Raw genomic sequence first — 24,343 nt, 5'->3', positions numbered from 1 at the left:
CCAATTACCCTCTGAAATTTCCAATTCTAGTAATTTTATTTGTCAATGCTAGTAACACAGAAACTAATTTTTAAATTTTTGTACACATGTAGAAAATATTATTAAACCATAATTGTTAAAAACATATAAATTTAGGGAGGGAGGCGGGGAGCATGGGGTGGGGGGTGGGCAGGGTTGGGAATATAAGACAGAAAGCTGTACTTGAACAAGAATTAAATTAAAAAATTATTAATAAAAAACACACAAATTTGTTCAAATAGAAAAAGGCAAGTTACCCTCTGAAATTTCCAATTCTAGTAATTTTGTCAATGCTAGTAACATGCAAACTAATTTTTAAATTTTTGTACACATTTAGAAAATATTATTAAACCAAAATTGTTCAAAACATCAATTTGTTCAAGTAGAAAAAGGAAAGTCTAAATTATAGAATGTTGGAAAAGAAATTAAGTTGACTTCATAATAACAAATGAGTTTACTAGATAAAAAAAAGATATTGTCATAAGAATGAGCTATAATCAGCATTGGGGTCATTTTGTGGTTTTCTAAAGGAATCTGCAACATTTGTTTGCAGATGGAGCATAGTCTTTGAAACCTTTGCTCCACTATCGTCGTGCTGAGCAATCACGAAGCATTCTCACCTGCACAAATTCTAGATGTAAACTGGGGTGATTTACTGACCTGCAAAGAAGCATCTTCACTTCAAGAACATGATAATGAGGCTTTATTTTTGTCAACAATTAATTGAAGCATTTGATAGTTAACATGTACATAAAACAATCCTGTGCTATAAATGCATCAGCCCCTTGGGGGCTCTAATGAACAGTTGTGTTGATCTACATGCATCGAGCTTCCCAGTCGTTGTCACTTTCAAAATTCTTGTCAAAGTTGTCATCCCACTGAAGGTCTGACTCATTTTTAGCTTATCTGAGCAGGCTGTTCAGATCTGTCAGTTATCATTGTTCTTATTTCTCCAGCCATTTTGGTTAAAATTTCCCTGCCTGCACAGCCCACCAAACCTCCTCCCCGAGTTGTTCTGACTGTCCTAACTGGGTTTGGTACTTGCTAAGGCGTCGAGTCGCAGGCTCTCTCGTCGCATTCTGGGTCTGGCTGCTCACAGGACAACTGCTGCTCTCCATCAGGCTGCAGTGGGGTGGCTGACGCCTTTTCCTCCTTTTAAGAATATTTTATGAATGGATGGGGTTTCTGCCAGATGATCTTTTTCTCTAGATTGGTAACCTTTTTATGAATAAAATAACTAATAAGTAACTGGTGGACATTGCCCCATGCTTTGCTAACTTTATTAGTTATTTTCCAAAACCTGGAGTGCATTGCCACTCTCTGTGCCTCTCAAGGAACTAGGTTCTACCTATTCAACAACAGAGAGTGTGACACACAGGGGACACTCATTGTTTCTTGCTTTGTTGTTGTTGCCTGTTTTTCTTTTAAGCAGCTAAACTTACAGTTTTGCCACAGGTAAAAGTTATACCGTTGTGTACCATTTCCTTGACATGACAGATTCAATAAGGAAACAAATATCTCTCTTTGAGAAGTGGTTCTTCTGAAGTTCATTTGCAGCTCATGTAACACAGGTCACTGCGGAGGCACTGAAATTACAAGATGGTCCAGCACAAAGCAGATGCTCAGGTCGAAAGGTACCGAAAAGAGAAAACTGCATTGAGCCAGTAGACTACTATCTGCTGACAGCTGTCTCAGCTTCCCCATAGCTCATCCCCACCTCCCTGCAGAAGGCCCCCAAAGTTGATACACTTCTCACCTCAAAGGTAACTCCATTGGCTTTCAGATAGTCTTTCAGCCTACTCTGCATTTGCCACTGTCTGCTCTTTCCTGAAGTCAGCTGCTCTCTGCATGAGGGTTCTCATGGGTCCTTCCACGCAGCTGCACCTCCCCGGGAGCCCCTAGCTCTACCCCATCTTGGGCTACAGTTGATGACTTCTTCTTGCAACACAGGTAATCTGGTTTAGATAATTATTAATCCACAGGGCTCCACTACCAGACTTCGTCTCAGTGGTGATGGCCCTTTCCTTTCCGCAGGCGGAGACGGACCATCCTGTTCAGGCAATGACCAGTGAGAGCTCGGCATTGAAGTCTCCTCCATGCTGCTTCAGCTCAGCATTTTTTTAACTTTGCTGAGACAGCTGGGGTCCTGGGTAGGGGCCAGAGTGAAAGTGAAATGGCAAAAAAGAGCATGCAAGTATTTTTAAACACCAGCATCAATTCTGTGCTCTTTACTGTCCTCACCTCTTTGGAGGCTGTTTCACTTATTTGGACTGGAAAGTTGTCTTGTTAGGCTCACCTTCCCATTCAGAAAACAGAGGGGTTAAAGATCTTGCCCCAAACCATATTGAGAACAGAAGCAAAAACTGGAGCCCAGGTCTCCAGTTGCAAGGTCTTCAATCTTTTCCGCTACATTCCTCTGAGACACAGTCACTCAAAGGTGCCTGCTTCTTCAGTTAAGGTCACTTCTCCCTCACTCTGGCCCTGGTGTCCTACCACTGTTCCTGGGAAGATTAGGATGCACACTTCTCTGAAAGACTCTGTTCCATCTCTTGGGACCAAACATCCATTCCGATAATTCTGTCCCTTAGTATACCTCCCGTGGCCCTGGATTGCATTTAGAGAAATGAAGCCGAGGCCTTGGAGATAGCTACGTATTTGTGTCTACCCTTTGATTTCACCAAAATAAAAGATTGCCTACTAGCTGAAAATGGTTTTGAAGCAGATTCTGAAGTTGGGCCAGGGAGCCCTGACAGTGGGTGTGCGGGGGATTGTCTGGTTTCCTCGGCCTGGATTCTTCCTCATCTTTTCTAGACAACTCACATGATGAAGAGGAAGAACGGACCTTTATTCCCACTGCCTTTCCTTAACCCTTCTCTAGAGCTGGGAAGGGCTGATTTAAATAGTTATCTGTGGAGGCTGGCAAATAAAAGGGCATCGATGCCCAAGCAGGTAAAGTTAGTGGAGTCCCTTGGCAGGGAAGGGGTAGAAAAGTGAGCAAGTGCCGCCAAAGAACTTGGAACTGAGATTGGTAGATAGGCTCCAAAACGTAATGCAACAATATTTATTGTTTGAGTTTTATTGTTGCGTTTCACTGAACTCCAAAGAACAAGGCAATTAATTAATCCCTTTTTTGAAGGATTTTCCAGGTGCATTGTCTGAGCTACATACTGAGGAACCATGGGATAGAAACTAAAAAGGGTTTCTACTATATGAGCATTTTGCAAGACAGTGCAGTCTTACAAACCACAGATTGAAAACCATTAATACAAGAGTTCTAACAAGAGGTTATGTATCCCAGCAATCTGAAAAGGGGATAACACACAGACACAGAAACCTCCGTTTGCCACGGTTCAAGTGCTGAGGCGCTGGACTGCCCATGCTCACACTGCTTGCGACTAGTTTGTGGGAGAGGAGACATTCTCCAAATCTGGTTAACAGAATCATGTAGGGGACAGCTGTCAAAATTACAGATTCTCCCAGGTATTCTGAATCAGTGGAAATGAGCTGAGGCCCCAGGGTGCATTTTTTTTTGTTTTGCATGAACTCTCTAGCTGACTTCAGTGATCCACAGTTTGGGGAGCGGCTCTGCTAGATTCAGTCTACCTTGCTACTCTTAGGCATGATTTAGGCAAATCTCATCCATTTTCAGTGTCAGGATCAATGGACTGGGAGGGATTATGAGCACTGGGAGAGTTCAAAGATAGATTCTTAGACATCCCTCCTGTGATTGCAGGCTGGGAAACAAAGTATACACTAGAGGGAGATCACCCAGTACTTAAATGATGTCCTAAACTGACTCAGAGTGAATTTAACTTCTTTACTATTTTAGCCTTGAAAATTACAGTATACAGGTGGTTTAGTTTCTCTCCATCACAAAGAACAATACCCTGAAAGTTCAGCCAGGGCTGAGAGGACATTTGGACTTTTAAGGTCTGAGTCAATGGCTATTTAAGATAAGACACTGGCAACACACCTTTCTTGGCTTGCACGCATGTGTATAATACAAAGTGCAATGTCTTGAGAGTCTGGTCTAGGTTTGAGAGGGGGAGTAGGAGAGGGTATTATGGAAGAGCAAACTAAAATTTGGCAAGATTATTATTATTTTTTAAACATTTTAAAATATATTTTATTGATTATGCCACTACAGTTGTCCCACTCCCCCCTCTTCATTCCCCTCCACCCTGCACACTCCCTTCCCCACCATTCCCCCCTTTAGTTTATGTCCATGTGTCACAAGTTCTTTAGATTCTATATTTCCCATAGTATTCCTGCCCTCCCCCCCGTCTATTTTCTACCTACCACCTATGCTACTTATTCTCTGTACCTTCTCCCCCCTTCTCCTCCTCCCACTCCCCTGTTGCTAACCCTCCATGTGATCTTCATTTCTATGGTTCTGCTCCTGATCTAGCTGTCCTCTTAGTTTGCTTTTGTTTTAGGTGTGGTTGTTGATAACTGTGAGTTTGCCGTCCTTTCACTATTCATATTTTTATCTTCTTTTTCCTAGATAAGTCCCTTTAACATTTCATATAATAAGGGCTTGGTGATGATGAACTCCTTGAATTTGACCTTATCTGGGAAGCACTTTATCTGCCCTTCCATTCTAAATGAAAGCTTTGCTGGATAGAGCAATCTTGGCTGTAGGTCTTTGGATTTCATGACTTGGAATACTTCTTTCCAGCCCCTTGGCAAGATTATTTTTAAAGGGACCAGAGGGCTCTGTCTGTGACCCCCAATTCATTTCCTCCAGTCCATGGAGCCTTTGGACTGGAGGAAATGGCTCCAACAAGAGGAGAGAAGGCACTACTTTCCTTCTAACGTTGCCTCAGAGGCAGCAGCTATACAAGACGGATTGGGTACTCCCGGTTAATGCAACCTCCAGCTCCCTCTTAAAATACTTATATATCTTCTCAAGAAGGCCATTTAGATCCTGAGTCTCTGGGTCATGGATCAAGTTGGAAATTCTACCAAGAAACACAGATGCCAACTTGTGCAGGCAATCTCAGGGGCTCATGGATCCCAGCTTTCACGTTGTCAGGTTTGCAGAGAGAAACTAGTGGTGGGATTTCATTTCCATTCTACCAAATGAGTTTTAGTTGGTGACAAAATGACTGATTATTGCACTGTACAGAACGAAATCTGGCCTCTTAAACATCAGTGAATATGGCCTTTCCAGGGGCTTGTAATGTTAAAATGCCTGACCTGAATTAATGTGTTACATGCAACATCATTTCAATCCTTCAAGTCTTCACTCACATATTCAAGATTTTATGTAACTTTTCCAGAAACATACACCTTTTGAGCCCAAAACCAGAGCTAACTTAAAGCCAGTATCTAAACACCACCTACCCCATCACTTTCCCACGCTGAAACGAAAAATTTACTCATCACCTGCAACAGCGAGGAGTTTTGTGAGGTGTAGTGTTCCCGAGAGAGGGGGCTTCAAGTGATAATCTATATAAGATTATAGATTATCATAATAATAGCGGGTATTATTATACCCGCTGCTCTGCAACATTAATTCTGACCACCCATCTTTGTCAAACACAAAGGAAGTTTACTTCCTCAGTTCTAGAATCGACATGGCCAATTTAGTAATTCAGAAAGTCATTCTTATCTATCGTACTAGTTCATGATCTTGAAAGCTGAAATCGCCCATGACTCACTTACTCTGCTTACACACAGCACACCTAAACCATAGGCACATTCAGTTTCAAATGCAAGAATGTTTGCTCCTCTTGGTCCTCGGTGGATGGCATAGCCACCTGGGTGCAAACTACGGGAGGCCTCTTGTAACAACTTTAGTAGAGCGATTTCATTTGTTTCCTGCTGCATATCATACACCCAGCTCATTGAAAAAATCAACCATTGATCCTTAGCTTTACTAATGCATGTCACTGAGCAATTAACTTTACCATAAACCTTGAAATGCTATCATTCAGTACCATTATGTTCAGTCCAATGTGGGCCCTTCTGTGTAAGGGCTGTACATCATTTGGGACAGATTTGGTCACTAGTTAGCTGTGATTGTCTGAGGTCCTAAAAGATGCCTTTTTTAAGAGTCTAGAAAGTTCTCAGTCCCAATTTACTGAGTAAAAACTGCTATTCTTAGTCCACTTCAAAAGTCTTTCAAAGATCCAAGCAAACATGCTTATCACGTGAATGCTAAAGGGCCATTAATGAAAAGGATTGTACACTTTGATGCCTACAGGTTGCAGTTGTTTCTAACAAGTATTGTTACTTTATAAAATCTCTGAAGTTTTATGGTATATTGCCACAGATTTAATCGAGCCACTAAAAAAACTGGTTATGCTGTCCCAAATATGCAAAACAGTCTAGTTTTCATGCCAACCAAATAAGCCACTGAATAGCTAAAAATGAAACTTGTTTAAATATAGCTAATTTTAACAGGCATTTAACTATAACACATTCTAAAAGACTAATTGGTGGGGTAGCTGGTTAGCCATTCATATATAAGCATTAAAAATTTTTACAGTAGAATTACTTTTACAATAGCAATTACTAGTGCAAGATACTAGAAGCTGAATAATCTCAGTATGTGGGTGATAGTTCTAAGCACAGGGGGTATGTCTAGGGGAGGGGAACCTAAAGAAACATGCCCTGGTGAGGAAGTACTTTTCTCACAGGGTGGACATGGAATCGGAGCACCAAGATGTGTAACTTTTCTTTAAAGAAATGCTTAAAAGAAAAATGTATTATCAATCCTTGAGTTCCTACAGAAGAGATGTAGTGTCACACAATAGAAAATCTAAACACATTTTGTTTGCCTGGTATTCTAATTTGTGTGTTTGAATATTTTTAATGATGGGGAGGAGGAGTATAAGCATATTACATAGCAAGGATCAAATACCATATTTTAATATGCCATGGTTATACACACAGGATCAGAGAAATTGACACTGACTCTAGTGTTTAAGTTGAATTCATGTAAGGTAACTTATTTATATATATTTTTGCCTCATTCTTGGGCCTTAAAGGGTAAGTGCTTAAGAACATCCTGTTTTCTGAATAGTTCTTGCATGCAACTGAAATCTAGGAATATGTAAGAAAACTTTTCTATGAATTTCTGAGTAGACTGATAGATGATCCTAATTCCTGAACAGCCTTGGTTACATTATCATTTCAGATGTATACAATCAGGTTCTGTGGTGATAGTTTTAATCAAAATCATAGGGGAAAACATATTCAGAACCAACTAAATATAAAATATATTAACCAATTTAAAAAATAACCTGTTATGTCATATATATGTCATATATACCTTGCTTTTGACGTGAAGTGCGCGATACGAAGATCGCTACCCATACTAGAAAGGAAGGTAGTATTGAGTTGCAGACAAGATGGAGTCTCACATTTATGCTACAAAATAGCGCTTTTACTTCCAGGACTAGAACAGAAAACACAAAAACTGTGCTCTTCTAAGAATTAAAAACCAGTGTTCGTGTGTGGAAATATCTGTAAGTATTAAATGGTACTTTTGTATCATTACACACGTACATGTTTTTAAAAGTTGTACAAATACAAGAAACTACTGCCAAATTCCAAGTTACTTTTCATTAACTAAGTAGTTTCTATGGCTGTTTCACTCATGGAAACTACTTTGAGGCAAAATAGTCTTATTGCTAATCAACCAGCAATGACCCCCATCATTCCTTCAAAATTAAAAGCTAATATTTATGAACAAAAATCATTACAAAATCTTTGCAAACAACTACGCAAACAAGGTCAAAATAAGTCAAACATTTACATGATGTGGAAAAGACAGAACTTTTCCAAGTTATGGTAGCTACTTAAAATGTGTCTTGGAATGGAGGATGAGACAGGATGAGAGCCTTTGCTTCTCAATGTGTATCAATACATTTGTTTTTGAACACTGTTAACGTACTACTGACTCAGAAATTTACAGTATTTGTATGCTTAACATGTTGCTAGACATTACTTACTAGACATCTACTCATTTTTATTTGCGATGAACTTCATTTAATGGACATGTGCAAAGAAAACCTAACTGAAAGGAATGATTCTAATCACTTTGAAAGTTTAACAGATCTTTACAGATCTTTAGCTATTTACTATATAACTTAATGTAACCAATCTCATTTGTTCTCAAATAATTTTCTTCCCAAATTTTAGAAATCATTGCTCTGTAAGACATTAAAATAGTAGCTCAAGAGAATGAGGACACAAGTCATCGACAGGGAGAAAATATTTGCAGAACACAATTGATGGACAGTTAATAAAAAAAAAAAAAAGAAAAGAAAAAAAACCTCAAGCAAACCCAATTCAAAAATGGGCCAAAGAGCTTATGAGAAACTTCACCAACGAAGATAGACAGATAGCAAATAAAAATATGAAAAAGTACTCCATATTACGTCATTAAAACGAGGTTAACACTACACATCTTTAGAATGGCCCAAATCTGGACCATGAACAAAACTAACTGCTGATAGACTTGGAGCAACAGGAACTCTTGTACATTCCCGGTGGGAATGCAGCTATGTGGAATGGCTAGGCAGTTTCTTACAAAACATATCCTTACCATACAGTCCAGCAATCACGCTTGGTATTTACCCCAAGGATTTAAACTCATTTCCACACAAAACTTACACACCCAATGGTAACAGCAACTTTATTCATAATTGCCAAAACTTGGAAGCAATCAAGATATCTTTCAGTAGGCAAATGGATCAACTATGGTACACCCAGATAATGGAGTATTATTTAGCACTAAAAATACGTTATCAAGCCATAAAGACATGGAGGAAACTTGTGAATATTAAGTGAAAAAGTGCAATCTAAAAAGATTACATACTGTATGTACTTTATGATTCCAATTATGGCATTTTGGAAAAGGCAGAATACAGACAGTAAAGATCAATGGTTGCTAGGGGCTGGAGTAGGAGATAGGGAAAAGGCAGAGGCAGATTTTAGGGGCAGTGAAAATACTCTGTATGGTATCATAATGATGGTTACATGTCATTCATTATACATTCATCCAAACCCATAGAATGAGCAACACTAAGTTAACTATATAAACGATGGACCATGGGTTATTATGAGTTAATCCATTTTAAATGTACCACTCCCATGGGAAATAATGGGAAGCTCTACAAGTGTGGAGGGGTGTCCAGTTAACCCCCCTACTTTATCAATTTTACCGTGAATCTTAAACTGCTCTAAAAAGTCTTAACAAATTTAATAGGGAATACTATGTGCCAGGAAGTTACCCCATTTACAGATAAAGCCTAGTTCCAGGGTCCATTACCCTCTTAACCACTATGCCACAAACTGCTGGGAGTTGATTCACTGGGAAGCCCACCTCAGATCCTAAAACCCAAGACTCATTTTTAGATTATAAAGCATACTGGAGCCCCAAATCATACAGCTAACTCATATCACGATGTGTCTTAGTCAAACTTTTTTAACCTACTTTTTCAACAGGGCAGGGATGAAACACTGATATGAGGGATAACACCAATCTGTTGCCTCTTACACACCCCCGACCAGGGACCTGGCCCACACCCCTGGCATGTGCCCTGATTGGAAATCAAACCAGAAAACTGTATGGTTTACAGCATGCTGCTCAACCCACTGAGCCACACCAGTCAGAGCTGTCCCATTTTGAAGGCTACGTAGATGTCTTTGAGAAACATGCTTCGAATACTTCATATAGTGTTCCATAAAGTCCACATTCTGAAGTTAAAACCCTTTTTTAGTCTTGCTTGGTAAACATTCAGGTTTGAAAACAAGTCTCTATAGCAGTCTTCCTAGAGTCAGCTGCCTCACACACTTTGGTTCCCCTTTCCCCTACTGATGCTTTGGACAAATTAAATCCTTTAAGATCAAATCTGTTCTTAACATTTCTCATTTAAAAAAAATGCCTATAGAAGCATTTATTCAAAGACTTTTATAAATAAATCAATGAAATCTGAGGGTCCACTATCTTCAAGTATCTTCTTTATCCCCTGCCTCCAGATTTCAAAATCTTAAGATTTAAAATGTATCAAGTAAATATTGACAGAGAAAAATGTCTTATTTTTAAACCATAATTACCAAGTCAATTGTGACCCTTCATATTTCAGGTACTACCTTATCTCATATATAAACTTCTACACATATTTCCCTCACTTCAAGCAAACACATCAACACCCAAAGAACTGTGAAAAATCATAGCAAACCAGAGGAAGTATTTCCATTTGAAACTCCATCACTGAGCAGCCATGGTTCTGTTCTCGGCTTCTGTTACTGTGGGCAAAGTCAGAACTTGCCAGTTATTTGTTATCTCATGTGAAAGCTTGAAGACCAAGCCCACGGATCCAATCTCTACATGAGAGCCACACCCAAAAGTAAATAAAAACTATGCCTGTTTTCATGCCAACCGTCATGCCTAAAGTGTCACCTACAAAACCAGAAAGGGTAAGCAGACCGTTAACTGTTCGATTTTCATTCCTTTCTTAGGCAGTAAGAGCCTACAAGTGCCTTTTCACTTATTCAAAAACAATCACCTGTTATGTACCTTACTGGAATGCACCTCACAAAACTCATCTCATGGTTCTCAAGTGAACACATGTTGAGTTGGCAATGAAAAATGTACAACATAGCCATGCAAAATCCATACACGTAACTAAAAAGTTGATTATGAAACATTTTCTAATTATGTTTCTGTAGAATTTCTAACTATGGCTTAAAAACCCAATGAACAAGTGGAAGTTTCCCTCTGTACATGGCTTTTATTATTTACATAATACAATATAGCATCAATGCTGGATAGCATGATTATGTGCAATACATAAATATGAACTATCTGTACACATCTGCAAGTCTAACTCAGAACTAAGGTACATAAAATTGAAAGCAAAATCGAATGCTTTAAGAATGAAAGTAAAAACTAGGACTGAACACTGCATCAAATCATAGTAGTGCCTCGTGTACATACTTAACTATTTACAGATGAAAACAGGCATTACCACAACACTAATCTATACTTTTATATATTAAAAAAAAAAACACACACACGTTTCATACATCACAGAAAACCTTCCATTATAACACAGAAGTGATATTACCAGACAAGCATCAGTGAAGTATACTGCCTCTTCTAGTTGTTATTGTACAATGCTGTAAATAATGCAGCCCATGCAATACACCCAAGAACACTAGAGTCCTACACCCAAGTACAATTAATATGAAAAAGCAGCCCTCTGCAAGTGGTGCTGGATACCACTAAGTCTACTGCAGCCATGTTGGTTATGATTTTCCATGCAGAAGGGTAAAGTTACATTAAGAACTGAAGTCTTTAAAAAAGCTTTAAACATTCTTTCTTGAACCAAAACATTCAACAAAAGATGCACATGAAAAATTAACTGTTCAGATGCCTTTGCAACTTAAAATTCAGATGCATGTTATTCAATAGAGCTGCTGTATATGAAAACCAAATGTAGTTTTAATGTCTTCTTGTAAACAAATTAATCCTAGTGCAGTTCTGTGCTACACATTTCTAGCAGTGAGTAATGCAGACATCTTCTGGTGCAGCCAGCACAATAAGCTTCAATTGTAGCTCAAACCCTGTTGCTTGATGGTTTTACTCCTATGACAACCAGTTGTGATGTTTACCTTTCACAGAATGTCTTATTTGACAGCTTTTAGACTGATTAGCCTTGCTTACACATGGCATCAAGTACTGGTTTCATGGGAAGGTCTGATCCTCTTTATCGCCTTCTTCCAGCTTCCAAAGAACATGTGGAAATTAACAAGGTGAAGTTTAATTATGGTGGAAGTAGACTGCCAGTCCTTTTCTGGTGTACCATTTTTAAGAAAAATACAGGCACATAACACTAGCCAAAGATTATACCTTGATTACATTCCCAAAAGGCAGAAACGCTGCAAACATGCAGAGATTTCACGTACTTTGTTTGGCACATGGGAACTGAATTTTGTCCCTAGTATCTGTAACTCAATTTGATGTGCAGATTTTCATCCAATTTTATTTAAGGGAGGGCATATACATTTTGTAGGGCTGTACCTATTCAATTCTGCCTGTAACAAACACCCGAACATCCTAAAATATCAATAAGACAGACAAGTATAAAGTAAAACTCTGGAGAACATCAAAGGAAAATGGCCATGCATCTGCTCTTTAATGTTTTCCTACGATATATTAAAATAAAAACAAAGTTTCAGTCTCTTCACAAGTAGTAATTTATATTCTCTGGATTTTTTCAGCCACAACAACTGGATTCTCTTTTCTGATTTTTGCTGCAGCTTCTGCTTTGTAATCATATGGACAGTTGTGCTTGTCAGAGTAACGGTGAAGTCCACAAAACAAATTTCCACATCGGCAGTCAAACCCTGTACACAAAAGAGGAAGCAGAGTCACTTGGGAACTTGTAGCAATTAAAAGGGAGAAAAAATAATAATAAAAAGCCTTACTCACTATAGAAAGGGAACCAGGTTTCCATGACTCTTTGCAACATGGAAGACTGAGACTTGTCACTCAAATTGTGTAAGCTTTTAAACCACCTTTGACATGACAGTCAGTAACTACTCTTCCATAAACTCCTACAGCTATCACCCAGGATAGAAATTAACTACAAAGGCTTCAGAGCCAGAACATGTGGATTTAAATCCTCCTCCTACCATATGTTAACTGTGTAATGTTTCAAATGAAAATTAGGGAAAGACAACAATAAAACTGTGAACCTTAAAGGAAACAAAAAGTATCTGCAATATTTTTTTGCCTGGTTCCAAGTAGGTGCTAACTGTTTAGTTCAGCTACCTTTTACCCAGGAGACCAAAGGAAATAATCAAAATCAATAATTTTTTTTACCAGTCCAATAAAGGAAAGTAATTCATAACATCTAAAATTAATAAAAGGGTTTATGTAATTAGGGAGACAAATGGAAATCAAACTAGATTTTCTATTCTTGAAAGTCGGGCATTTTGTTGGAAGACCAACCAGCCCCTTATAAAGTCACCAGGAGCACCTCATTGAACCCTAGCTGTAAAATATAGTCTGTCTAATGTGTTTTCTAATACCTGTAAGGCCAACTTTCTTTCTGCACATAAAACATCTGTTCTTCTTTGGTTTGGGTAACTCAGGAGCTTTTTCTTCACTTTGAGAAGTACTAGGCTGAGAAACTGATGAACTGGGCTGAGTGACAACTGAAAAGTAAGGGTAAAAATTAGTAATTTGTCAAGAGATTACTGGCTGAAAATTAACCAATTATTTAAGTTAAAAAAAAACTTTAAAAATCTTAGTAAAAATGTTTAAGAAGCCTTTCTTAAAAACATGTACCTTAAACAGAACCTTTTACTTTTATAAACGTTAACTATCATATCTAAAATTTTCTTGCCAATCAACATAATACTACTTCTTCCTCTAAATTTTATACAACTACCACTCCAAATTCCTTTCAACTCACTCTTAACAGCTAGTACTGAGAAACAAAATCCCAATTTAAAAAGATTTTAGGATCTGAGATGTTGGTCACATGCTCAGTTTTTCCATGTTGTAACTGCCTACATGTAAACATCTGAATTAGGTCTGTTCAAAGTCATTACTACTCAGTAAATAAAGCTGACAACTTCTGAGTTTCTTGACTGCAAAAGCCATTTTGCTTTTATACTTGGGGCGGGGGTGGGGGGGGGAGGAGAAATCCTATAGATAAAACCACCAAATTTTGACAAGTAAAACCCCAATCATTAATCACTAACTTCAGATCCTGTAATTTCATAATTATTTTGCCTTCTAACAAGTGCTTTATCGTCTTATGCAGAAAATCTGGAGTTCCTTTTGAAAGATTAGCAAGCACTGTCTTTCATACTTGTGAAATCTTGATTTTAGACTTAAGGATTTCAAAGGTTAAAACAGTAATTTTGGTGTACATTAAAAAGTCCATTTTTTCACCTAAAAAGGCTAAGTTTTAGTTTACACAGGATATCAACAGAATTTATCAATATGAAGGCAAAAATTGTCCATTATTGGATTAAAGTCCGTATTACCACTACTTTAAAATTACAAAATTTAATTCTACCTCCATAAAATTCAACTACACCAGAAGCACTGTAAACTGAGCTTTAATATTAATCCAAACCCCAAGAATAGCAAATTAGCATATGTAAATGCTAAAATTACAGACTAAATAGGCCAGCACCAATACTATTAACATAAATCCAAATTCTAGATGCAAGGCAAATTGGTTTAATGACAACTTACTCAAAAATTCTCCCCAAATTTGTAACTCATTTTATTAGATATTAAATAGCCTAATATTAGCCTAACAAAATATTCCACCTATTACTTATTCCTAATAATCTACTATGACAACCTTACTATAATTTTTCCTGACGGTACAGGGATAGTTTTGGGGAGGAGAGGAGTGGCAGCCATTCCCTTGACCACACCTGAAACTGAGCAGTGGTGCATAAGACATACAGATACGAGGGGCTAAGAAAAGAAACGTGATATAGAAAAAGGCAAAGAAACGATGAACTATACAGAATTACTACTACGAAATAATAATGCAGAGGCTAGCTACAGATCTAACCCAAAAGCGTACTATCCCAAGGCTAGACTAATTTTGTTTCAAAAAACAAAAATTGTCACACACACCAACTTGGTCAGCTTTTTTGCAGAAGGATGGAACTCACTTCAAAATACCAAATATGGACTCACTTGCCCAACCTATACATTTTCACTTTAACTTTATCACATAAGCTCGTGATATTATGTGATGCTAGAAAAAGCAAGCCTCCAAAGCAGATTATATATGCGCTGACACTATTTCCTCACAATAAAGGTATATACTATCTTCAGTCAACACTACCAGGAAATAATAAAGCTATCAAAAATGAACTACGTGCAATTTAAAACACATAGATCCTTGTTCTATGAATTACCTAGCACAGGTAATTCAAGTAAATCAACCTTCTGGCACACTAGAAAACTTGTGGTTGGCACTATATAAATTCAGCACTGACTCAGTCACTATCTAATGAAAACCAAAAATACCTTCCCATACTAAGTTTTAAACTTTTGCAAAATATGGGATCCTACACTTCAACCTGAAAGTCTTAGTGTTTAATATGTTCTTTTGCTTGAATATGTTCTACAATACTAGCAACATCAAGACTGAAGAGTTATTACTTTTGATTAAAAAATTTTTCTTCATAGCTTTGAAATTTAATCTGTAATTTCTTGTTTTTGAACAATGCCTTCTCTAATGACTTAGATACATTTAAAACATGACAGTAAACCAATTTTTAAATTCGTTAAATCTTAATACTTCCTGTCTCCAGATTATAATCTTTGTTAATTTATTGGTGTGGGGGATGGTGGGAGGTGGGCAGAGAAGAAAGAGAGTAAAGTGACTATTTTACACTCTCTGAAGAGAGCTGGTTCTTGTTTGGTCTGTATTTTACAGCTCTCTCCATCTTTGGTCCTTCAATGGGAAGGAACGAATCCCCCCACCAACCCTTCCTTTCTCATACTACCAAGTCCAGAACTGAACTAGTATTAAACAAAAAGCATACCTGGCTCTGACACCTCTGTTTTCGGGGTAGTTATTTTGTCCTCTCTTGAAATGCTCATTTCTGTCATTTGCTGAGTTACAGGCAAGGCAGCCACAGGTACATTTCTATTTGAGTTCAAGCAAACATTTTTAAAGATGTTAAGGGTACTTCTTTGTGAGAGAGTTAAGTTGTCAGTTCAACTTTAAATTATATAGTATTTCCAACATGATCAATCGGAGCTAAATACTAATTTTAAAAAGATACTGGATGCTCAGCAAAAATGGTTGAGAATAAAGAAAGCAATCTGATAAATGTCTCATCAATTCAAGGCTGCATATTTGTATAAATCACATTATTTTATTAGAGTCAACTAGAAATTTTTAGCTGTCTTTAATCTGTTTAAGGGCAAAAGGGGGCAGTTTTGCCAAAATGCCTTGTGTGGCATTACACTATAGTCTGCAAAGCCTCACTCCCTACAGTCTCTAAGCCTTAATTATAAGGAAATAAAAGCACAGCATTCTCAACACAGCATCCTTGGGGGTGTTATGGAGTGTGTTACAATACACATCTTTACTCAATGACCTACAAGATCATATGTTAAAAGATACTGAAATCCCTTACTGTGCAACACATGCAAAGCCAAGGGCATCTGATAAATTAACACCCTCATTATATATGAACATTCATAATTATAATAGTATGGATAGCACAGCTATCTTTGTTTCTCCCTTGTATTATAAAAACTCTGAAATAATCTTACCTTGATTTTTCAGATGTGCTGCCAGCAGCACCTTCACAGTTGTTTAAACTAGCGTCTGCTCTTTGTACAGATGCAGAATCTGAGGTAGGGCTGTTGGAACCACTAGCTGTCCCTATTTAAAAAAAATGATTTGTAAGAAACAAAGCAATACTACACTCAGTATCAAGACTAAATAAGTAACAAATACTTGCATTTAATTAGGTTAGTGATTTAAGCATTTTCATTGTGCTGCAGAATCCTACACTTGAATATCCAAACAAAAGCACATTATTAAAGTCATATCCAGTGAATACAAGTGTAAAACAAAACCCCCAAAACAAAATGAAACAGCTAGAAGACACTTGTAGATAGTCATTCATTCCTGATGTAGTAATGGGCTGTAGTAAAGTACTTGGGCTGTTGCTTTAATTTCAAGCTTTTCTCAGGTCTTCTCTCTCTGGGCCTTCAGCATTGATTCTCAGTCTTAGACCCCCATTCTTGGCTCTATGTTTTCTTTTCACCAGTTCTTCAAATGAGTTTTTCCTTGGAAACAACTTACCCATTGGGCTCATTCTGCCACTATTCTGCTGCCTCTGAAGATGTTCTTTGTAGCAAACAGAACACATTCCATTTGTCCTAGGATTCCCATAAAAGCCACATCCTGTGCTACACAGCATGGGCCCTGGGGTCTGGTTAGTCTCCTGAGCCATATTTTTCAGCTATAAAGAAAACAAAAACAAAACTTTAGAAACTAGCATATAACTGAAATACAATCACTAAATTAGTAGAACGGTCACCAATGTACCTTTGTTATTCTGAACACTAAGCCTATTTCCAACAAAGGCCCAAACTGTGTTAATCATTTTAAAAATTAGGCCAAGAAAAGTTATGAGTATTTTGCTCCCTTTGTAAAAACAAAGGGTATGAAAATAATCATTTTTAACTTGATAATGACCTATAATAATTTCATTCTTTAGGACCAAACAAAACAAACAAAAAAACTACCATTAAACATGAAAATGTACTTATATATATTACTTATCACTATTGCTTTTTGCTTCAGTTTCTGAAAAGGTCATTCTGCCTGTTACCAAAATTATATTTAAATCAATTTAGGCAACTGATATCTCCTGATCATTGGTTAAAATATATTAAATGGACCTTGTAAATGTCAAAGAAAGCTACAAATCCTCATTACTATTTATTTATTTTTATGACTTTTTTAAAGAGAAACACTAATTTGTTGTTCCAAATATTTAGGCATTTAAAAAAAATCCTCATCCAAGGGCATGTATTTCATCGCTTTTTAGAGCGAGGAAGGGAGGGAGAGAAACATAGGGATATAAATGTGTCTGCTCCAGGGACTGAATCCACAACCTCTAGGTTATGGAGACAGTGCTCCAACCAATCATGCCACACTGGCCAGGGGCATTGGTTGATACTTGTATGTATGTGCCCCAACCAGGAACTGAACCCACAACATCAGTGTATTGAGACAACACTAAACCAACTATACTACTTGGTCAGGGCCTATTTACTGACTCTTGAGATCTACCGGTTCTTTAAACTTAGCTGTATATTAGATGTAGCTCTAGGCTTTCTTAAAACTAACACCTGAATATACTTGGGCCCAACTAGTAGTTCAATAATTCTGCTACTGGGCAGCTTTTAGAATATTGCAACACTTTTTTTTACACAGACCAAAAAGAGAGCTGGTAGATCATCTAGCCTTTCCTGCTGCCTTGGAACCAACGAGTGAAGCTCTTTAAAAATTAAGGGGGTCAGCTGCTTACACTTTTATATTCTACATTTGAGATGTGAAATACGGGGCTGAGTAATTTAAAGTCAGAGCCTAGAATCCTGCACCACACCCCACAACAAATTATTAGCCATAGATTTCTCAGCCACAGGCTCTCTTAAAACAACTGCTTGTTTTCCTCATACCAGAAAATTAAAACCTTCTCGAGCTCAATTTCAATGTAGCAAAGTAAAGCAATATAAATACACAATGTTTAATAATGGTTAATATTTAATGCTGTTACCAGAAAAATCCTTATACAGCAATGATAGTCTTGCTTTTCCACAAATCTTGTTAAAATCAGCACAAATAGTTATCTTATGTTAAATTTAGTATATTTTCCTCTAAGTTAAAGAGAAAATACACACTATTAAAAAAGTGGGTTTTCACAACACTTAAAAATATCTATGAACGTACAAAAAGAAAACTTGAGAACATTTTATCAAAGAGCATATGCTCTAACCTGTCATTCAAATGTACCTCACTGTTGATAAAAGAAATTACTTATGCTTTATTAAGTTATGAACATTTCAAGTAAGTGCAGTAAAGTACTTCAAGCTACACCTTATCATCTTCTAGAATTCTATATGGCTTTTTCCAATTACCACTTCTAGAATACATTCTTCAGTGAGTTACTTAAAATAATGTGTCAATAATTATTAGCAAATTTTATTAACAAAATTATTTTAAAAAAGGATGGAAGACGACTAACCAATTCTGACCTGGCAGAAGGATGATAACTATTCTCACTCAAATAACAGTAACTTTTACTTTTGCTAGCAAAAGGACAGTTTTCAACCTTGAAAATATTTCAAACCAATCAAACTTGTATGGAGAGTGACCAAGATCCACAACCTCAAACAATAGTACTAATTTAGTTGACACTGTCTCTTTAAATAGTAAGTGGAATTTAGCTGACTCATTTTGGAGCAGAGTAGTGTAAACATTTCAACATCACTTAGGAAGTTTATTAATAAACACTTTCAGCTCGGTTTTTAAAAATTAGAACATAATATGGCCAAATACTGCTTCAAATAAAAAACTATTTATTTGCATGCCCACTATGGAAAGTGTGTGAATCTTTACCCTAAACAAAAATCTGGGCCATTTTTTTAACTCAGCTTAAGAATTACGCTCACACTTTCTACACTGACTTTCAGTCATAGGACAGTGGTTTTATTAGCAAAATGGCCTAAATTTGACCCAACCAACAATGTTAATCTGCTTCTTCAAATCTTTTATGTAAACACAATGGGGGGGGGAATCCCATCCAAATGATTTCACCCACACCAACACAAACAGTATTCCTTCCACCTTTCCTTCTTCAGAAAACACATGTACCTTCAATTCACTATAAATAATCTTCAACTTAGAGACACCAAGACATTTAGTCTTCTACCTGGCTTCTCATCTTGTTGTTTGTCCACCCCACCACCCCCGCCCAGAAAGCCAGCTTTTAAATGCCATCACATGTGCACAGCTTGCCTTAATATTTCTTCTCAGAAGCTTAGATCACATGGGCCGGCGCTTCAGCCTGTCACAAGGCTGCAATGTGACAGGCTGAGCTGGATGGAGGCTCTCACATAAAGCCTAGTCAACAGGGGCCTCTGAAATCAGCTTCTATTTATATCCCAGAGCCTGCCAACTCCTACACAACCCCCAAAACTAGGGATGCAGCATTCATACATCTAACATAAGGAAACAAAACAGAAAGATGCCACTAAGTCTGCTGCAGTTTTTCCTAATGTAGAGAATTAGAGAACAATCTCAAATTCAATCTAGAAGATGCAAGCATCATTAATCACCCAGGAAGCCAAAATGGCCAGGGTTGTTTATAAAAACAAGCACAGTCCAGAGGATCAAGGCAGCAAGAATCCTCATGTTTAGTGGCAATTTATTTTCTTTTTGGACGGGGTAGTGGGTAAAGCCTGACATTAGATACTATGGTTCTCTCCTACTTGGCTGTATTTTAGAAAAATATAGTACCATTGCCAGTATCTTTAAAGTTGATAGAAACTTGAACATTCATGTGTTTGGTCTATCATGTAAAGGTGAAATGTTTATTTTCATAGTTTTGGCTTCCTGTAATCCACGACTAAAAGAAACAAACCCCCAAACATACCAAAACCCTGAACAACTCTCTAGTTTCAAATATAAAAACAACTAAAAGAAAGGTTTTTAAAACGCATGGAATTTAGTTCTTTTAAGTGCACATGTTAAGAGATATTAAGAATGCCCACTCACCTGGACTTGATACCTGAATTCTAGCCTCTAATCTACCTCTGACTAAGCCAGTGACCTTGGGCAAGTCCTCACTCTCCGTATGAGTTTCCTCCTTGCCAAGTGCTGTAGATTAGTGTGATTTTAAAAGGCTCCTTTTCCAGGCTTAATATCGGGCCTGAGACAGAAAATAGGGGAGAACTACAATAAATCCCTTTAAAAAATTTTCTTTAAAAACTTGAGAGATAAAATTGCAGTATTTTTCTAATTCAATTCCGAAATCTTGTTTAAAAACGAGTTTAAAATGTAATTTGTAATTTCTAAGGCTGTAAATTACTTAAATGCCTGGTATAGAAACGGGCTACGACCTGTGTATTACTTTACACCTGTAAAGTCCTTATTCTCAAGGGGGCATTCAACGATGAAGATAAAAACCCGGGCCTTTTCCAAAACACAGCTTCACGCAAAGCTTGGAAAGGCAGCACAGAATTCCAGTTCAACAGCCTAAATGCATGAAACAAAAGGGAAGGTACTTCATTTCCCTCATGAAAGAGATCTCGGGCGAAAACGCAAAGGCGCTGAGAAAACTAAACACGACTACAGAGAAGCCCCCCTCACGCACACGTTCCAGAGAATTTTAGAAGTTCAGGTCCCACCGGCCCCCCACCCCCCTCCTAGCACAGGCCTCGCTCAGGAAAGCCCGACAGGGCCTTCTTCAAAAACTACTGAGTCATGCAGAACAGCAGCTCCGCAGGACAGGCCCGCCCCCCGCCCTACGGGCCCCGCACCGACCCCTGGCTGGAACCGCTCCCTTGAGGAGGCGGAGGCGAGCTGGGGTCGGCGGCGAGCGGGGCCGGGGGCGCGGCCGCCTCTTTGTCTCGTCGAGTCCGGCTGCCCACAGCGAGCGCCGCAGCCAAGGGCGCCCGGGACTCTCGCGAGGGAGGCCCGGAGCCCCAACCCCCGGAGGTCGCACGCGGGTATTGTTTCAGACCGAGCGTGTGCGAGTGAGCCGGGGGCGCGGAGAGTCGAGCCCTCGGGCCACGACGACAGGATGACGCCTCCGTCTTTGTGCTTCCTGAGCGGGCGGGCGGGCTCCCCTCCCCCGGACACCACCATCCTGGACCGACTCGGGCCTAATCGGAGTTCGGGAGCGCCCCGGCCCCCCCCCCCCCCAAGCCGACTCCCCTACCTGGCACGAGAGACCAGGCGCTCCCCAGCTCCCCACCACTCACCCTGTGTGCAAGAGCCCGGCTGGCGCGCGACGCTGGGGCGGTGAGGCCGGACCGAAGCCTCCAAGATGGGCGAGCCGAACGCCCGGAAGCCGCCGCCACGGGCCCGGAGTCAGTAGACGCCGCAGGCGGAGGTGGCGCTGCCGCCGCCGCGGGGTCCTTTTGTTCTTGCAGTAGCACCGAGCGTGGCCGGGACACGCCGGAGCTTGGGAAGTGGGAGGAGGGAAGCGGAGGGGGGGTGGGGAAGAGTGGGAGAGGCGGAGATAGGACCGGAGGCCGCGGCTGCTACCGCGGCTCGCAGCGCTCGCCCGTCGTCGCCTCACGCATCCACCAGCGGCGGGTAGAGTCGATTACGATGGCGAACGGCGCGCGCGCAGCGGGAACGGCACCGCGAGGGCTCGCTGGTGGCGCTCTCTGTCACTTGTGCTACCGCCGTTGAGGCCCGTAGCTCCCGGGAGCAAACGAGGAGCCCCGAGAAGAGATGCAGATAGAACCCCGGTCCGGCCGACTGACGCTTCCTCCCCGCCCCGCGCTCCGGCAGTGAGAAAAGGAAGGAGGGAAGGGGCGGGGTCTGTGCGTCAGCGAAAACCCCGACGGCGGGGGGGTGCGTCGTGACGTAGCCAACCCGACGTCCCGCCCTCGACCCCAGACACCGGAGGCGGGGCGGAGCTTGACCGCGTTGCTATCGCGCGTAGTAGCCAAGTCTCTGCCCTGGCTGTGGCCCCAGGGTGGAGCTGGAAAGAGCGAGTTCTGCGGAGGATGAGGTTCTATTTTTAACCGGATTGTTCGCACTCAGCCTCCCTCCTTCCTATTTCCTCACTGAAGCCCGCTTTTTGCCTTCGGAGTTCTCACGCTTTTTTATTGAGCCCTTTCCTCCTTTCTTTCCAACCATCAGTCCCCCACCCTCCAAGAATCAGGGGGATTCGTCTAGAGAAGAGGAAAAAGAACCGACTCCTAGCTTTGAGGGGTTCTTTTTGCTTGTTTATTAAGCCTATGCCCTGCCCCATTCCCTCCCAACCGCTTTCGGTTCCGAAGTCCAGTTTGAGTTTTACCCTGACGCCGTGTGGGTAAGGAGCTAGGCTGGAGGCACAAGTCAAGGTCACGGGTGGAGCTGCCACTTCTCGGCCCCTGTGTGACCGTTCTGAACAAACTTGTTTTGGCCAACCTGTAAAATCCCTGGAAATTTGACTTCCAGCAAAGCGGCGTGAACTGGGAAAGTACCACATGTTCTACTCAACAAATGGAGTAAGGGACAAACAAGTTAGACTTGAGGCAGAAGTCAGAAAGGAGGACATGTTAAAGAGGAAGTTCAAGACGGGGGAGGCAGTATTAGGCAGGCAATTCAATGAGGCACAGGACCCAACTAATTTGAAAGGGTGAGTTGAAACACTTAGAATCTTTACAAAGCAACAACCCGGCTCTTCTCTGCCCCTTCCACCTTACCTCTCTAAGTGACTTTAGTTCAACTCCAAAAGACATAATTGCTAAAACAGAAAGAAATTGTGGTATTTTCTAGTAACCAGTAGCGCAATGAATAAATAAGTGATATTTAGGTTAGGGCATATGTTAGCCAATCGTTAAGAATGGAATGAGAGGTCTCTTCAGTGTTTCCCAAATTCACTGATCAGAAAAATCACTTGGGGTGATTATTTAAAAGATTCCTGGGCCTCACCCCTGGAGATGGTTTTGGTTGGCTTGGGGCAGAGGTCAGGAACTTGTATTTTAAGTAATGCTCCATGTGATTCTTCTTTGTAATTTTGTGTATTTGGGAAAAACTTCTGGGGCTCCGTGCCAAAATTTCCAAAATTAAACAGTATCCTGCCACAGTAAGCAGAATACCTAGAACATTTAGGCCTATTTCTGTGGTCAATTAATATGTTAGATATGTTAAATAGTTTCAGTCACTGATCCTAGGGCCATTGGAATTTATTCTCTTGAAGTAGTAGATAATTTAGTAAAAATATAGCAGCTAACATTTACCATTTTTGGTGCTAAGTATTATCCACTTAGAGTCTCATTTAATGCTCACTGCAATTCACTGAGATATGCACTGTTACATCCATTTTTATAGTTAAGTAATGAATGAGTAAAGAAAAGTGACTGGCTTGAAGCACTGAAGGACAAGGAAGATATGGAAATGATTCTTGCTGAGGAAAAAATAACAGATTCCCCTCCACTCCCAGAATTTTAGTTATTAAAAAGTAAAACAAGCTAATTCTTGAAGAAGCATAAAGAGAAAAGGCCTAAGAATAATAAGGCAAGCTGTTTATTTAATAATGTATTGCATAATATGCTTTGTAGCATCTTCTAATAATTCATGTTCTCCCAACCATTTATAATTTTCTCTATAAGGCTATTTCAACCAAGAATGTGACTGATACTGAATCTAGTTGTAGCAAGCTTTTCTTCTAGCAACTACCCTAGCCATTCTCCAAGGGTGATTCCTAGACCAGCAGCATCACCATAATCTGGGCACTTGTTAGAAATACAAATTTTTAGGCTCCTACACCAGTTCTGTAGAATCACAAATTGCCAAGTTTGGTCAAGAAATCCTTGTTTTAACAAATTTTCTGTGTGATTCTGATGTGTACTTGAATTTGAGAATCGTTGGCTTACCCCTACCATGCCATTGAGTGATATCTCTCAGATGCTCACACCAGGTAAAGGGAAAAGGTTAAAAAAAAAGATTTTTTTTCATATTACTGGGGTAACGGATTATGGAACATACCTCAATGGAGTAGTTTCTTTTCCTCCCTTTGATATTCTAAATTTTCAGTTGGACTCTAAAACCAACTATACAACACAAAATAT

The 24,343-nt window shown here is 39.5% G+C and overlaps 1 protein-coding gene across 2 annotated transcripts; it reads right to left on the bottom strand.

Annotated features, from left to right (window-relative positions):
* Positions 1 to 10,746: 10,746 nt before the first annotated feature.
* On the bottom strand, positions 10,747 to 21,614 carry ZFAND5 (zinc finger AN1-type containing 5). 2 transcript variants are annotated; one of them, XM_037061671.1, is made up of 7 exons: positions 21,536 to 21,614; positions 18,328 to 18,427; positions 16,845 to 17,004; positions 16,307 to 16,418; positions 15,568 to 15,671; positions 13,072 to 13,197; positions 10,747 to 12,384 (listed from the first exon to the last, which is right to left on the bottom strand). In XM_037061671.1, the coding sequence occupies exons 3-7, from the start codon at positions 16,993 to 16,995 to the stop codon at positions 12,236 to 12,238; spliced, it is 642 nt and encodes a 213-aa protein (XP_036917566.1). In that variant the 5' UTR covers positions 16,996 to 17,004; positions 18,328 to 18,427; positions 21,536 to 21,614; the 3' UTR covers positions 10,747 to 12,235. The 2 variants fall into 2 exon arrangements, with proteins under 2 accessions (XP_036917566.1, XP_036917567.1); XM_037061672.1 differs by lacking the exon at positions 18,328 to 18,427 and having other exon boundaries at positions 10,750 to 12,384.
* Positions 21,615 to 24,343: the final 2,729 nt, after the last annotated feature.

The sequence above is a fragment of the Sturnira hondurensis genome, unplaced genomic scaffold, assembly GCF_014824575.4.
Source record: "Sturnira hondurensis isolate 20B ecotype Veracruz unplaced genomic scaffold, ASM1482457v3 Scaffold0013515, whole genome shotgun sequence".
NCBI classification, from domain to species: Eukaryota; Metazoa; Chordata; class Mammalia; order Chiroptera; family Phyllostomidae; genus Sturnira; species Sturnira hondurensis.
The sequence above is the reverse complement of the archived record's forward strand: the minus strand, read 5'-3'. Positions and strand labels throughout refer to the sequence as shown.

What these genes read in the sequence shown, in the direction of transcription:
- ZFAND5 (XM_037061671.1), bottom strand. Translation starts at nt 16,995, where the DNA reads ATGGCTCAGGAGACTAACCAGACCCCAGGGCCCATGCTGTGTAGCACA. An exon ending in TGGCAGAATGAGCCCAATGG is followed by an intron (nt 16,419 to 16,844) that starts GTAAGTTGTTTC and finishes TTTTTTAAATAG; the next exon opens with GGACAGCTAGTGGTTCCAAC. An exon ending in AGCACATCTGAAAAATCAAG is followed by an intron (nt 15,672 to 16,306) that starts GTAAGATTATTT and finishes GAACTCAAATAG; the next exon opens with AAATGTACCTGTGGCTGCCT.